This window comes from Cornus florida, unplaced genomic scaffold (genome assembly GCF_030987335.1).
Source record: "Cornus florida cultivar Cherokee Brave unplaced genomic scaffold, ASM3098733v1 CherokeeBrave_3.0.0_Hap2_Chr08, whole genome shotgun sequence".
NCBI lineage: Eukaryota > Viridiplantae > Streptophyta > Magnoliopsida > Cornales > Cornaceae > Cornus > Cornus florida.
Genome location: NW_026775578.1, coordinates 70,379,586 through 70,397,844, shown reverse-complemented (window position 1 = coordinate 70,397,844; position 18,259 = coordinate 70,379,586). Strand labels below are relative to the sequence as shown.

The window sequence follows — 18,259 nt, the reverse complement described above, 5'->3', positions numbered from 1 at the left end:
TGTGTATGTGTGTGTTCTTTTTCTCTTAAATTTTCGTGGACGAATCATGGTTATTCGTGTTGCTGTTGCTTAATTTGGTACCATGTTTGATATGTTGTTATTGTGGTGGTTGCGATCATTCAATGTGTTTTTTTACGTTAAAATGGTACACGAATATGAATGAACAATTTACAGTAAATTCCAATCTCCGCCATTGAAATACAGAAGTCCAATACCCAAAGTGCTCCTCATAACGCTATATATATATATATAGAGAGAGAGAGAGAGAGAGTTGCAAACACCAATATAAGTCCAAATTATACTATTCTTGGTTATACTATTCTTGGTGGATGTACAATCCATTAGACAACCTTTTCTAATAGATAAGTAGTTGACAAAGTGCATGATGCATGATAAAAAAATTTAAACTGGCAGGTGAGAGAACAAAGTTAAATTCAACACTCTTAATTTATACATAGATACATGTATATCTTTTAATTTTTATAAATATCAACATTAATAATTATCGATTTACAGTGGAAGACATTACAGACTAACAAGCTAAATAACCAACTTGTTTGTGGAACTTTGGAATTCTAATGCTCTATTTGGTAGGAATGAAGGAAGAGGGATGGAGGAAAGATAAGAAAGATGTAGCAAAAAGATGAGAGAAAAGAGGATGGTTTTATCCCTCCAAATATGGAGGGAAGATGCAAAGGAAAAAATGCAAAGTTATTATAAAATAAAATAAAAAATTATAAAATTTACTTACAATTAAGAATTTCATTCTCTTTCCTTCCATCTCATCAAACAAAAATTAGGATATCTTATTCATCTATTATTCTCTTCATTTCATCCAATTTTTTTTCTTCCTACACTATGAACTTGTTAGATAAAAAAAAAGATACTTACGTGGAGATAAAACGGATGAAGAGGAGTTAGAGAATCATGGTAATTCTTCTACAAGAAACAAGGGGAGAAAACACTGGAAAGCAATCTGGCTTTAGACAATTTTGAATTAATAGAGTACTTGTTCAATTAAATATGATTAATATCACAGTCTAGATAGATACTTAAAATTACAATTTCAAATTAGCACTTAAAATTCCCTTAGGCCATGTTCGGTTACATGAAATTGGAGCTTTAGAATTGAAATTTGTGGAATTGAAAGAAAATTTTAATTTAATTTTGTGAGTTGTTGTTTTTCTCCGATTCCACATATTTCAATTCCAAAAGTTACATGGAGCTGAACACACCTTATAAAAAAATGCTTTTAACACATTTTAAACGGGTAATGTGGAATTGAAAGGGCTAATTAACCACAGCATTATAGAAAGAATGCATTGTTATTTAAATGTAGAATCTTACCGGTGAGGAAATTCAACGGCTCCAGAAAACTCCAATGATTCCTTTCAGCATTATAGAAAGAATGCATTGTTATTGTAAACACCACCAATACCTTACAAAATAGGGCTAAAATAGGACTAGCCCTATTTTGTAAAATGAAGGCAAGGACAGGTAGAGACAATGCATTGTTATTGTAAACACCAACACCAACCCTAGCCCAGTTCACGAGACTCTATAATCTATTCAGAATTCAAGGTAGGAATAGCTTTTAAAATGAAGGCAAGGACAGGTAGAGGAAACTATGAAATACTTCAATGCTAACAGAAACTTTACATGGCACAGGGGTCCAACGGAACAAGAAACAGAAGGTATCCAGAATACTTCTATACGGTTTGCAAATTTTAGAAAACAATATAAAAAGGATCCCTTTCAAATATTGGAAGCAGAAATTGTTAATTGACAGCACCGAAATAAAACTGAAAAATACACAAAATAACAATTAGATGGCAAAGCAAAATGAAATTCCAGAGTGCCGATGAAATACTGAGCTGGAGAAAAATATAGGCTCCTTCGTTCATTTCAGATGAATATACGAGCTCCACTTCCATATTACCTACAGTAGTCAAATTTAAAATGATCAATTAGGGAAGAGGAGAGAAAGAAGAAGACATGCAGAGAATGCTAACGACTTCACAATGACAACAAAATGCAAAGAGATATATATATATCTAACAAAACAAATATGAGTTCAAAGTCATCTCAGAGTTTCTCATTTCTCTAACACATCAATTTGATTATTAACCAGAATAAAGAATGGTTAACTTCAAGTGTGCCTAGCTCCAAGCAATGTCCACATCCAGTCAAAATCTTTACCCTATTAAGCATATATTAACCAGCTTACACTCATTTAAAGTAATAATATAATAAAATGAAATTATTGGAAATATATTTTAAGTGCATGCCCAACCAAAAGTGTCAGACACATATCCCATATACCCATATCCGAATAATGTGTATCGGACACAGGTACTTCAACTACTTTGGAAGAGTCCAGGTAACATAGATTATACTTTATGGGGTCAGACCTTGTATGTATGAAAGTAACAATTTACCCATGTTACATGGACAAGGGTACGAGTATCAAGTGTACATACGTGCATAAGTTTCGAATTTTTCTAAATCCTGAATCTTAAGATATGAGAAAATGTGTCCAAAAATTAGATATGGATATATAAACATGTGTATTCATTAAAAATACATTATATATATTCTAATGTATGATGTGATTGTTCTTTATGGTATATTCAATTAGAATTAATAATTGAACGGGATGTGGTCAAAGGAAAAAAACAAAGAGGGAGATTTCCCTCCATCTCACAAGCAGGAAACATTTATCTACTATCAAAGTTCACATTTTCTTCTTCAATCATAATGTAGGATTGAAATGTCCGATTTGGGTTTGTCATACACGTATCACTTGCCCATACCTGTGTTGTAATGTATCCTTTGTCAAGAACGAAAGTAACTGAACTGAGTAGCATATACACTAACATAGGATACGAGACACATGAATATGCCAATACGCAAATCAAATAAAAATTAGGACATGGACATGGACATGATGTAGACATGAGTACATATAAATATGAAAATTTATCTATATACATCTATCGAATAAGAAACTAATAGAACTTTAATTAATTTTCAATTTTTATACTAGCAGTTACATAATTTAGAAGATTAAGCTATGCAAATAACATAAAGATTAGTACAATTTATACTATTAATCTTCTAATTTGCCATTAAAATTGTATTTCGTCCTATATGAAAAAACGTCAAGACCAGTGATGACCATTGATACAACGTCAACTTTTATTAAGGAAAATTTATTAAGGAAAAAAAGATCCGAGACTTTGTTGTGAGCACATTGTTTCTAAAAATGTTCGGATGTGGCTACTCTTAATGTGTTTGTATTATATTAAACTGATTTTGAGTTGTTTGAGACGTGTCGACCAAAAGAGAAATAAATAAGGAAAATTGTATCTGAATTAGGGACACACTCATGAACTATCTGACAGTGCCCAAGAGTATTCATTTAGTGTTGGTGTCTCACAATATCTGACATGGACACCTACACAAAAGTGTCCATGTAGCAACATATTATGTTTGATGAATTGATAGTGAATAGTATAAATAAATGACCAAGATCTTTACGCATCACAAAATATCATATGGCTAAAAAGGTGATAATATTATTGCAGATTTCATAATAAAATTGCACAATGTACAGTAATGCAAGTGCCAAGTAATCTGACCACATGTAATATTTCAAGTTTTGGTGACCAATGTAAACACACTTACCATTGATTTTTTTTTTTTTTTTGATAAGTAAAAGGCAATTAGAAAAGCGTTCAAAAGGGGAACGCGTCCCTAATACAAAAAAACGAAAATTAAACCTAAGTACCAATAGAGTCCAAAAGATCAACCAAGCCAACGGTCGAGGAGCAAGCGCTTCCTTTCACATAATAGAAAATAGAACGAAGAATATGCATTTTCAAATTCGCCAAAGACGTTTCCTTTCCTTCAAAACTTCTGCTATTCCTCTCTCTCCATATGCACCACCAAACACGGTGTGGAACTATCCTCCACTAGTCACGAGCGTGGCTTTTCATTGGGCGTCTTCTCCATGAGTTAATCGGTCCTATGGAAGACTGGGGCATTACCCAATGTACACCAAAAATGCCGAAGATGAGGTTCCAACAATTATACGCCACAGGACAGTGTATAAGAATGTGATCCACAGACTTACCGTCTGTTTTTACATAGACAGCACCAATTAACAATACTGTTGCCTCTCTTCCTCAAATTGTCCAACGTCAAAATCTTGTCCAACGTCAGACTTACCATCTCCCAATCCTGAAAACTACGCCTAAAACGCGCATCCCACGTGACCCCACTGCTATCAAGCCGATAACAGTCAGCTACGTAGGCGTGTCTATTTTCGGCAATACTATAAAGTCTAAGAAAGAAATAAGACAACAACTGATCTCCACACCATAAATCCTCCCAAAAACAGACACGTCTACCATCACGAACCTTGAATCTGATGTGTGCGGAAAAGACATCCCAACCCTTCCGAATGAATTTCCGCACGCCGACGCCTCCCGCAACAAAGACTGGACGGGAGGACCAGCCACCACTCTCCTCCCCAAAACGACACGAGACAATCCTTCTCCACTGGCGATGTCGTTCTCTACCAAATCTCCATAACCACTTTCCGAATAAAGCTCTATTAAAATGAACCAACTTTCTGATGCCTAATCTGCCTAACTTCAAGGGTTTGCAAATTTGCTCCCAATTAACAGATGATACTTGAACTCCTCTCCCCTTCCACTCCATAGAAAGTCCCTTTGAATTTTTTCAATCCTTTCAGCGACAGAGCATGGGATTTGAAACAAAGATAAAAAGTAAATGGGTAGGGACGAGAGAGTACTCTTAATAAGAGTGACCTTCCCCCTCCTTCTACAAATATTATTTCTCCCATCCTGCCAATCTCTTCTCATATCTATTGATCACCGGGTCCCGGCTCCCCACCTCCTGGAGGAAACCCCCAAAGGCAATCCCAAATAAGGAAGAGGAAAAACACGCACCCCCACACCCAAGAACTGCAGCTAAGGAGGAAATATCTGGAACATCCCTTACCGAGACAAGCACACTCTTTCCAACATTGATCTTTAGCCCAGAAACTGCCTAAAAACAAACAAGAATGCATCTCTAAGTTGGGATACATCGGCATCACAAAAAACCAAGGTATCATCCACAAACAGCAGATGGGAGATCTCCATCTGATGAGCTACATCTCTACCGACTCTGAACCCTCTGATATAACCCAAATCCTCCGCTCTCCTCATTAGTCTGCTCAAACCCTCCATGACTAAAAGGAATAAAAAAGACGACAAGGGGTCTCCCTGTCTCAAACCTCGAGAGCTCGCAAAAAAGCCAGTAGGAGATCTGTTCACTAGAACAGAGAACATGACGGATGAAATACATGTTTCGGTCCATTTCCTCCACCTATCTCCGAACCCCATCCTCTGAAGCAAGTAAAGGAGGAACTTCCAATTGACATGATCATAAGCTTTCTCAATGTCAAGTTTGCATAAGACGCCAAGACCCCACTCTTCAACCTGGAATCAACACATTCCCCTGCTATAAGAACAGAATCCAAGATCTGTCGTCCTCCAACAAAAGCGTTATGGGACGCCGAAATAACTCCATCTAATACATTACTCATCCTAAGAACAAGAACCGTAGCAATCAGCTTGTATAACTGTACATAATGCAATTTTATATTTCTATCAATGGTAATCCCATCAATGGTAAACAGTTACCATTGATAGGAATATAAAATTGCACTATGTACAGTTATGCATGTGCCAACTAATCCAAACACATGAAATATTTCAAGTTTTGATGACCAATGTAAACAGCTTAATCATTGATAGGTTGTAACGACCCGAAACCATAGGGCACGAATAGTTTTCTAGAACGCAACATAGGACAACAATCTTCTAAGCCAAACAAATTTGCACAGCAGGCGTTCAAAAATCGGTAGAAAACCCATTTTTTTATCAAAATGGGCAAACTAAAATTCTTTGGAAACTAGTGTAACATGACTGAGCCACTCCCAGCAGCGGGAACTTTACTAATGAAATCAGTTTTTAGATCAAAGAATGACTACTAAACCCGTGCTGAAATTGATAGTGTGATGAACTTTGGCACTTTTGGGTAATCAGAAGGGGTGATAAAATTGCGAGGCTTTGGATTTTAGAACCTAGACACGAAGGGCTAAAAACCTGAAATTTTTGACAATTTTTCAATGTCAAGAAGTTTGTCAAATAAATTTTTAAAATCTATTACCCAACAGCGATAATGAGGACAGCAGGCACTATCGAATTTTTAAAAAATATATCCGTTCATCCAAAAATCATGAAATTTTACAGAGATAAACTAGACAAAGAGGGGAACTTGTGATAAAAATTTGAGAGCATTTGGAACACTATAGCCCCTTGGAGAAATTATTGATTCTCAGCACAATAAAAACAATCCCTGTTTGTTTCCAAATCTCAAATTCATGCTACAACTCCTATGATACCTAAACGAAAGTCCATAAAATGTCCACAACTGATAAAATTACAATATACTTAGGTAAAATTCTCAAATTACATCAATTTCTCGAAAAATAAGATCATACAAACATTAAATCAAACACCTTATGTACATGAATAATATAATCTCCAACAAACAAGATAACAACTCCAAATCTCCATTTTTTATCATAGAATTCCTGAAAATTGGTAAGGTGAGACTAGAAGTCCCAGTAGGAAATACTATATGTTAACTACCCGTCTACTCTAAAAGGTTAAACTATTAGAGAGGGTGTAACTTAAATATATAAATCCTTCAACATGCCCCCTCACGTGTGGCCTTTATTTTCGTCCAACACGTGTTTTTCAATTTTTTAATTAGGGTGACGGTGAGATTTGAACTCAAGACCTTTGGCTCTAATACCATGTTAACTACCCATCTACTCTAAAAGCTTAAACTATTAGAGAGGGTGTAACTTAAATATATAAATCCTTCAACACTATAACATGTGTTGTTATGGCATATCATGGACCAAACAAAAAGGAACAAGATACTAGGATTATGAACATGCAATCAATATGCATATACAAGAACACTTCACAATAAAACAATGATTCCAAAGAAAGGAGAAGAATCAAGTAAACAATTTATGAAACAGTTCAAAACTAAGCAAATACACAAGTATTGCTACAACAATATCCATGGCCAGATAGAAGAATTTTAGATACAACATCACCATAGCAACATAAGTTAGAGCAACCCTACCTAGAAGATATGATGTATATGGAGATGATGAGATAATAGTAGTGATGGTGAGAGCATGAAAAATCCAGCCAGCCTTCTCTTTTGTTTTCCCTTATTTCCTTCTCTCCTTCCCTCTCTAGATTCAACCAAAGCATTTCCCTTTGCTCTTTTCCTCTACTCTCTTTTCCCTTTTGTTTTTGTTCCTCCTTTAGTTTTCACTTTGATTCATACAAGATGTAAGTTAGAGACATCACAGGTGTATAGGTTTGGGGAAGTAAGTGTCCTATAATTTTGCATGTAGGGAAACAAGTGTAATGAATATCATGTATAGTTGCCACCTCATAAGCCACTTAATTCAATTCTCTAGTAATGACACTGACCTCCACCATTCTCAATGCACTAAAGACCTCCAAAATTACCCAAGTCACCCAACATAAAATTTCCATAAATCAATAATAAGACTATGCTTCCAAAATATAAATAACTACTCCAATAAAATAACAATGTCTCCAAATATAGTTGAAAGTGTAAATCAAGCCACATATATGATCAAAGCTTAATAAAAAAAACCCGGGGTATGACATTCTCCAACCCTTTAGGGAATTTCGTCCTCGAAATTCAACTCTCAACTATTTATGTATCATTTGGAAAGCACATAAGGCCTTTTTCCTCTTTTCCCTAGGTGATGTGAGACACCATGACGTGTAGGCCATTGTATTAGCTAGCAAGCGCTAGTCACCCACCCACACATTTCGTAAGCGTTGTGGTATCTCATCAACTCCTTGTACATCATCTCTTCTAAGTAGGGTTGCCCTAACTTATGTTGTTACGGTGATGTTGTATCTAAAATTCTTCTATGTGGCTATGGATATTTGTTATAGAAATACTTGTGTATTTGCTTAGTTTAGAATTGTTTCATGAATTGTTCACTTGATTCTTCTCATTTCCTTGGAATCATTGCTTTTTTTTATTCCTAGTTCTTGAAATTATTGTTTTATTGTGAACCAGTCTTGTATATGCATATTGATTGCATGTTCCAAATCCTAGTACCTTGCCCTTTTTGTTTGGTCCATGACATGCCATAGCAACACGTATTATAGTATTTTCTAGTAAGACTTCTACTCTCACCCTACCAATTTTCAGGAATTCTATGATCAAAAAGGGAGATTTGGAACTGTTATCTTGGTTGTTAGAGACTATATTATTCACCTACATAAGGTGTTTGATTTAATGTTTGTATGATCTTATTTTTTGAGAAATTGATTTAATTTGAGACTTTTATCTAAGGATGTTGTAATTTTATCAGTTGTGGACATTTTATGAACTGTTGTTTAGGTATCATAGGAGTTGTAACATGAATTTGGGATTTAGAAACAACCAGGGACTACTTTTTATTGTGCTAAGAATCAATAATTTCTCCAAGTAGTGTTCTAAATGCTCACAAATTGTTATCACGAATTCCCTTCTTTGTGTAGTATATCTCTATAAAATTTCAAGATTTTTGGATGAATGGATATTTTTCTAAAAATCTAACAGTGCGTGTTGTCCGTCTCATTGTCGCTGCTGGGCAACGGATTTTAAACAAATTATTTGATAAAACCTTTTTATATTGAAAAACTATCAAAATTTTCAGTTTTAGACTTCCATTAGTCTACTTTCTAAAAACCAAAACTTGGAATTTTCTCAGCTCCCTACATTTCCTAAACGACCAAAGTTTATCGAATAGTTTATTTTCAGTCCACCCTACATAACCTATTTTTAGTTTTTTAAATTTGACTTAATTGGATATGTTTCAAACTCCAAAAGTGGCTCAGACATGTTGCATTCTTAGTCTAGTTTCTAAAGAATTGTAGTTTGCCTTGTTCCGATTTAAAATGAATTTTCTATGAATTTTTGATTGATCGCTGCACATATTTTTCTTCTAACCTGATGTCCCATTGAATTTTCTACCAAATTTTGAGTAACAACTACGCAGATTTTGAGGTTGTTTGTGATTCTTTTTGTTTGGTGTTTATCAGGGTAGCGCATAGGATGATTATTTTATGATATTTTTATACATTTGATGATAATGAACAGACTATGAACCTTCTTTTGATTTACTTTTGGTGATTTCTAAATTATTTCAGGTCGTGACATAGGCAAAGGTGTAACAGTAATATCCCAGCTTTATGGAATTGGTTACGCAATACCAGTTTTCCCACTCTGCAATGCCATGACCATGTAAGTAACCATGCTTTCTCCAACTGTAGTAAACTGTGTCATTCTGGCATTCTTGTTACTCTTGAAGACACACATTTGAGCCATGAAGTTTTTATTTGTTCATTCCAACCGTGAGTTATGAAAGAAGCTTGGAGCTATATTTTTCATGGTTTGAGAACGCGAATCAAAATGAGTTTTAGAAAAATTATTGTCTCTAAGCTATAACAAAAAGCATATGGATACCTATTCTTGATTGATATTCTTTTTAATTCAACATCATCAATTTTACTAAATCTACATCATGCATATATATTCCCTAATTTCCCAACAACCATTTTCACAACACTTCCAGCTAAAAATGGAGCACTTCCCATCCAGAATTATTGATTTTCACCAATCATTTGACACTCCAATTAACTTCATGGCTTCCACATCTAACCCACTTCTATTCTATGGATTAAGTTGTCTTGTCTTGCAATTGTAATACATGATGAAACAGAAATGATACTAGCAATTGTAAGTTGTTACTCTCCCTACAAATCATAAATAACTTACATAGCTAGCATGACCAAAACCAAAGTTGCATTCAAATCATTCAATAGAATGCCACTAGGATAATAAAAGTTCAAAGCATGTTGGAGAAAGAGATGGAAGACATAACCTTTCTTAAACATGGCACAATCCATTGAAATGAAGAAGCCAATGGTTCTATGTGCGAACTTTATGAATGATATTAAAGTTCTATCTAGCCAGAAGGATTTGAAATGAATGGATCTAAGTTGAACTATTTAAGTATTACAGTTTGAATTTACATTTAGTAATTTAGATCTAAGTTTTAACAATATGAAGGACAAATGACCAAAGGATGGCGAGATTTCTTCCGCAGTTGGTTTCTTTTTCTGAAGTCAATAGATTGATTTGAGAGCTATTGTGCATGGATTTCGAATGACAAGGCCCAACAAGTTACTTAAGATACATGCAGAAAGGATTGTAGTTGCATAAGTAGTACAATAAAATGTCTCTCATATCTCTAACTTAACATTCCATCAGACTTTCAAATCCAACTCTACTAATCTACTATTTAAACTCAAAACCCTTCATTTCAAATCAATTCATTTATCCAGAATGTACCATAAGAGTAATATATTTCTTGTATTCTTAGTATCGGAAGATCAGTAATATGCATAATAGTTTCTCATTGTCCAATAACACCCACAAGATAAAAAGTTAATTACAAATGAATGTCCTCATTGAACATATAAGGGGATATCTCATCAAAATGAAAATTCGAGGGTTCCCAGATCATTTTTGTTTTCACTAGCTACAACTATTTTTGCATGCAAAATGCACTAATCTTTATATTTATATAAATAGTAAGATCCACTAAAATTCTTGATATGCACCAATCATTCAACACCATTTATAGCCTCCACATCTAACGATTCCAACCCACTCTCATTCTCAGGATGATGTTGTCTTTAGTCTGGCAAAGTTGCTACTCGGCCTTTGAATTCTAAAGGATTTAAATAAGTAGCATGACTAAAACCCATATGACATTCAAATCATTCACTAATATGCCACCAACACCGTCCAACTTCAAAGAATGATGGTGGGATACATGGAAAATACACCATTATTGAAAAAATAACAACCCGCTGACATGAATAAGACCGACAGTTTAATGTTTCAAACTTCATGACTCAGATTTAAGTGTATTGCACTTTCTATGTATCCTTAGTAATGGAAGATCAATAATCTCCATAATGGTGTCCTGTTATCCAATAAGATCAACAAGATACTAAACTTCATACAAATAAATGTCTTCATTAAATTGAGCATATAAAGTGATAACTTTAAAAAAAAAAATTAATAATAAATAAATAAATAAATTTAGAGTTCCTCAAGATTATTATTTTTCTCATATGCTACAATTACATGTGAATATATATAATTGTATGCATGTTATAAGAATATAGAATGCACTAAAATTATAATACAAATTGAGGGTCCCAGTTAAGACACAATAATTTATCTCATTTGCTACAAAGAAATGTCTGTGTGTGTCTATATGTAAGTGTATGTGTGTGTGTCTGTGTGAGAGAGAAAGGATTCAGAATGCAACATTATTTCAAACATAAACCCTAACAGATGATAGACATATAAAACCAAAAAATTTCAAAATGCAATCAACAATCACAGGACCAAATCCAATTGCCAAAATGTAAAACACAGAGAGACTCCAATTACCAAAATGTAACACACACAGATATATAAGAGAGATAAACTTACCCAATGTTCATCATTTGGCAACCATCCTAGCAATGAAGTCCTCGTACCGGATCTTCCCATCGGATCCAACCTCAACCTCCCGGATCCACTCGTCGAACTCGGCCGCCTCCAATTTCTCCCCAATGCTGGTGAGAATGTGCCTGAGATCCGAAACGACGACGTACCCAGTCCCGTCCTTGTCCAAGACCTTGAAGGCGTCGCGAAGCTGGCGATCGAAGGGCTCGGGCTTGAGGTGCTTGGACATGAGGCTCAGAAACCGAGGGAAATCGAACGGCGAGGTCAGGTTCTCCTCGGCGACGATGGACTTGAGCTGGGATTGGGTAGGGTTGCCTCCGAGTGACCTCATCAGAATGCCCAGCTCCGACGGCGCGATCTTGCCGTCTCCGTCGGTGTCGAAGAGCGTGAAGGCCTCTTTCATCGATGATTTTTGCTCGTCGCTCAAATCTTTCGCCATTGTTGGAGATGACGCTCTCAAACTCTCTCTCTCTACTCTCTCTCTATTTGTATGTGTATATATCACCTCCCTGATTCTGTTTGAAACGTTTTCAGGGCACGATGCAATTTGAATGAAATGAAATTTTGGACTGTTACGATCTGACAGATCTGGTTAGATCCAACAAGCGATTGGGTCAGCCCAAAATAAAAACCCAGATAGAACACAGCTATGGGTTGATTAATTGAGTTGGGCCGTAATATGGCCCGTACCAACTCCTCACTTGAATGATTTTGAATGGTTTGTGGGCCAAGCTAAGCCCAACTCTAGTATATTAAGTCTTTCTTGCAATTTTCACTGATGAACCTTGGTTTGAAAATGGATTTGTTTTTTTAGATAATGGAAAAGGATTTGGAAACGAATTTACAATACGAAGCTCATTGTGTCTCTTGATTAATTGGATTGTTTCTTTGTGAATTCCTATACGAAGCTTGTGTAAATGTATCTTCGAGTATTACATTTATCATTTCTTTCAAGAGGAGGAGGTCTTCTAATTCTATGAATTTTTTTAGAATACTCTTTTTTTGAAAGATCATTCAAAAAAAGGTTTCAGATTGCCTAGTATTCCATCAATTCGTAACCTAAGATTCCATATGGCTATATTTGGCAGCACTGTATTGGTCCGCTAGTTCTTTATCACTTATTTTATTCTTATTTTTTTATTTCTATTATTGAGTTAATTACTTATTAGTCTGAGTTGTTTAGATTGATATATTATATTATGGGACTTAATGTCTCATGAAACATTGAGTCTCAAATTCAAATACTCTCAAGTGCAAGGATAACAATCCCGAATATAGTCCGAATTTTATCCCGTGTAAATGGGTCTTGCTGGGAATAATAAATAATTTATCAGCCACATTAATGCTTGGTCCACTCGGGTACAAAACTATGTACCCCGCAATTTAAAGCTTTGAATTTTTCTTTTGGAAATCTTTTCTGTTTGGGGGTTCACTCACTGGTTTTTTAGCCATATCGGTTTCAACTTTCTTATGCAAAGGAAGATGCTCTTTCCATCTCGGAAGGACTAGTACACGCATACGTGATATTGATTGGATTGGAGCATTAAGTGATCTATGGCCCATTACAACGGTTATAGCTTAGTAATACTTTCCTGGTTGAGACTTCACCTCCTCGTTAGTTTGGCTATGCAACTAGTTTGGTTAAGTGATGTTTCTGCGTGTTTAATACTATTTAAAAGTTGTTTGGTAACGTAAATTTGTTAACAAGATTTTTAGAAGCAAAAACATGAAAATATATTTGTTAAGAAGTGTTGCAAGTTTGAAATTTTGAATGGTGAGTTAAATTTTTTTTTTTTTTTTTAATAGTGCGGAAACAAACAAAAGTATCATTTTGATACTTCTGATTTTGGCCTCAATTTTGGAAGCGTTTTGGTACTATTTAAATTATAGTAAATATTACCAAATATGCTTTGTGCTTTTACTTCGCAACATTACACTAGCAAAAGCAAAAAAAATAGGAAGCAAAAGCGCTAGAAAAAAATAAATAAATAACCTATAGCACATAACTATCTAATAGTGTGAAATAACTTAGATTCCGTACGAATAATTTTTGTTCTTAGAGAACTATTAAAAAAATATAAAATAATCTCACTTCCCAAATAGCCTTTCAACTAAGATATTTTAAGGTGCACCCATCGAGCTGAATCAGTTTTGATTGGCCTGTGGACCAATAATGAGCTAGAATTATGGTTTGTTGTCGCGATATCATTCGCGATCGCAATATAATAAATTTGGATGAATATTAATTTAAACAGGCCAAATCAAGTGATTTAACGATATCCAACCCTTAAAAAAAAATATTACGAAATTAGTCAATACGTCACTTATAAACCGATACTTCCGACTATGGTTGGAACAAAGACCTTTTATTAATGAGCGGAGCTGTGTCTGTTCAGTTAAGTTTGTGTGGGCTTTGCTCACTTCCAAGCCCTTTTCACGTGTAACTGTCCACCATGAAACATTTGGGCCACCACTGAGTCACTGACCCTCATAGCATATGGCTCTCTCTCTCTCTCTCTCTCTCTTCCTAAAAAGTAGCATCTTCCAAATGGGTGGTCACGCATGAGGGTCACATGACACACTTGGGCGACCATTGACCCTTTCAAATTTGTAGTATAAATTATTTAATTTTTCATATTAAATTAAAATTTTGGAAACACTCTAAAAATGAAGAAAGAAAAGAAAAAGACGAAATCAACCTTGGTAACAAACTCAAGCACTTCAATACTGCATATATGAGGGTTTTTTTTTTTTTTTTAAGGAAATATATATATATATATATATACAGGTTATGAAGTGGCTTTACTCACGTACTAATTTTATTCTTTTTTTTGAATTTAAAATAAATAAATGAGAGACTACTATTTGTTGTTTAGGTATAGGGATAATTGTTGTAACCAATAATGAAACCAAGTATAATGGTATAGAAAAGAATATATATACATTTTGTAAATAAATAATCTAACTTTTACTTTATTTGTAAAGCACACACATCGAAGAAAAATAAAATACTTGGAATTTTCAATTTTGTTACAAAATTATTCCTTTGCTTTTGATCTATTTATATGTTCAAGGTGGTTTAGAGGAAGAAACAAAGAAAAAGTGCCTTGGAAAGAATAAAGCCTTTTTATTAGATGAGGTCCAATCAAAAAGATGCCAAATTGCATCCTTGTTGTCCGAGACTGAAAGATGACTTTTTTATTATTATTATTATTACATTCAGTTGTATTTTTCTTAAATAACAATAAAAAAAAATATTTGCATTCAAATAAGAAGCTTGGATTCAATATAATTAAATATGTTTTCAACACATTAAATCTACTTATTTTAATCAAATTTAATGTTTTGAGGAACATAATTAATGTGTTGAAAATTTACAGTGTTAAAAAAACAGAATAATTTTTTAAAAAAATATAGAATTAATGTGTCGAGAAATTAATATGAGCACTTAAACAAGTGGTGTTCACTTATGTCACACAAAGTGGGGTGTAGGACCAGAAGATGCGAGAGTGGGAGCACAAAAGCGGTATAATTTAACTCATGCATAATGGAATTGGAAGCAAAAATGCGTGTGGGGAGCAAAAACGGGGACACATAATGCGTGAGAACGGTACCTGTTAGAAGAATTATGTGACTTAGATTAGGGATAACAAATTTCGACATGACTCCAACACAACTCAAACACAACACTAGATAAGCAAGTTATATATACTTGTTTTACTCAACGTGTCATAATTGTGAATATAATCTGTGTAATCTGTTACATGTTTAGACTCAATTACTATAGACAATTAAATCATTTCAGCATAAACCTTAACTACGTCTTATAATTTTTCCTTGAATCGGCTATGGGTTATTTGATATATGTTTTCTTACTTTGAATATTTGGGCTAATTGACCCTTATATATTTTTTGTTATTTATTGTTTGATTGAATATTAAATATCTCGTTTTGATAAATATATCATTAAACATGTTAACATATATAATTTATTTAATAAACAGATAATGTTAGCATTAAGTATCTCTCATACGATTATTAAACAAATTATTTTTAAATTTACTTGTTTAATAAAATACTCTTAAATTAACACTCACTATACAATTAGGCTGCCAATACAAATTTGCGACCCTTTCAACTCTCACATCATCACCTATAGATTCACAACAGCAAAGGTGATGTCCCTTTAACTTTTGGTTCACTTAGTAACCACTTGCATTGTTTTACAACTTTTCCTCTATCTAGCTTTATTCTGTACTGTAAAGGTTTGGTCTCAATTTGTTTGATGTGGGACTTGTGATTGGAACTTGGAAGTCATAATAATAATCCTTTTTTCTTTTCCTTTTTTTTTGGCATCATTTTCAGTTTAATATATGCTTAAAAAGAGCCATTAGCTCAATTTGAATTCATTGGAACTTTTTATGACATATATGGCGCAAATACCATACTTCCAAAATGTTATCATTTCAATACACTAATTTAATATAGAATTTATGTAAAGAATGAGGTGAGATCAAGTAGCATTTTAACTTTGCAGTTCACTATGAGGGAGAGAGAGATATTTTATATATAATTTCAAAAGTATTATTGTCACGCATTTTTGTGCAGTTTTTTGTCTCCCTTGTACCCTTATTACTAAAACAAATGAACTCTATTATATGTCTCGGTGCACAATGACGCAATCTACTTTACTTTTTATTCAAGGTTTTGGTGTTCCTAAACATGGATTTTAAAATTTTGAGTGAAAAAATTAGGAAAATAAACTTGAACTGAATTAAACGGGCGGCGACACTTAAATGGGTACAAAGACATGTCTTAGTTAATTGTGTTGGTTGTATTAATAACGTGCTATTATCAACTGATTTATATGCTAACGCGTAGTGATAGAATCTACTAAAATAAAATATTTTTACTTATATGACGGAATACAATTGATTGATGGTACATAAAACGAAGTATTAAATGTGCAGAGAAGTCTTTCTCATGCAAGAGACCATTCTTTTTTTCCTTTTGACTTATTATTATTCTCCTCTTTTATTTTCATATGAAAATTCTCTTATCTTATATGTAGGGACGAAGTCCTTTACCGCCCTCACTTATGTTTAAGTTGTCTAAAATCGTTTTGAAGTGTCAGACTTCGACTCTCTATATTTACTAATTTAATTTCTAACAATTTTTTCCTTTTTGTTTCAAGGAAAAATTTGTTAGAAATTAAATTAGTAAATATAGAGAGTCGAAGTCTGACACTTTAAAACGATTTTAGACAACTTAAACATAAGTGAGGGCGGTAAAGGACTTCGTCCCTACATATAAGATAAGAGAATTTTCATATGAAAATAAAAGAGGAGAATAATAATAAGTCTTCCCCCTCCCCTTTCACAATTTTCTTTTCACTTACATTATATTGGAACAAACAAAAAGAAGAAAATTAGAATATTTCATTCCTTTTTTTTTTCTTTTTTCTTTTTTCCTTCTTTTATATTTCTTCCATTTTTTTTATGAAAATAATAAAATATTTATTTAAACAATTATTCTCTTCCTTTTATTTTCCAGCCTTATTCCTTCTTCTATTTTCATTTCTCTTCCCTCCCCTTTCCTCTGTTCCAACCCATGAGAAAGGGACTTTGAAGATTTCCCAAAGCTAAAGAGATGCCTTGTTCCTCTGCAAAGACACTGGAAAAGCACCCAAAAAGTAAATCATAATAGATGCAAAGTTACTAATAAGGATTCTAGTTGGCATTGCACTGTCAACAATATTATCCTATTATGGGTTTGCATACCAAGATCATACATGCCCAAAAAGCAACAAGTAGTGTACTAAATAACAGTATATATCTAAAAAGGAGACAACAAAACCTCCTTTTTGGTCACTCTTGTAATTTGATCGATTGTGGTGAAAATTGTAGTAAAAGATAGGAGTTTCCTCTAATATTATGTGTACTACAACTTTAAGGACAATTCAATCCAATATTTTCTTCCAATTACACCAATTATTTTGTAATTGGGTTATAAAATTATATGGATATAACTTTCCTACCCACAAAAAGGAGGGGAGGGATTGGAGTGCGGGCAGGGATTGGAGTTCGGGAGTAGATAAAAATAGTGTCAGTACTCAAAAGAAAAAAGAAAAAAAAAAAATTTATTTTTTCTTCATATTATTTTTTTTCTTTTAAAGATTTTTTCCTACTTATTTCCTTCTTTTCTTTTTTTCCATTCTTTTACCTCATAAAATGACTTAGGTTATGTTTGGCAGGTATGAAATTGGATAAAAGTAACTCATAAAATTGAACCAAAATTTTTTTCACTTCCAATTTCAAAGTTTCATTCTATGCCACCAAACACAGCCTTAAGGAATTTCAAAAGTTAAAAGAAATGCCTTATTTCTAAGCAAAGGCACTCGAAAGCAAAGTGACTAAGAATTTCTCTTAGGACTTGTTTGGCTAATATTTTTTCTTCGTATTTTTTGCTTTTGATAGTGTACTGTAGCGAAATAAAAGTACGAAACATGTTTAGTAATATTTGCTGTCATTTGAATAGTGTT

At 33.7% G+C, this 18,259-nt stretch overlaps 1 protein-coding gene across 1 annotated transcript; it reads right to left on the bottom strand.

Annotated features, from left to right (window-relative positions):
* Nucleotides 1-1,678: 1,678 nt before the first annotated feature.
* On the bottom strand, nt 1,679-12,245 carry LOC132271979 (probable calcium-binding protein CML13). The gene is made up of 2 exons (XM_059773498.1): nt 11,704-12,245; nt 1,679-1,939 (listed from the first exon to the last, which is right to left on the bottom strand). The coding sequence occupies exon 1, from the start codon at nt 12,155-12,157 to the stop codon at nt 11,714-11,716; it is 444 nt and encodes a 147-aa protein (XP_059629481.1). The 5' UTR covers nt 12,158-12,245; the 3' UTR covers nt 1,679-1,939; nt 11,704-11,713.
* Nucleotides 12,246-18,259: the final 6,014 nt, after the last annotated feature.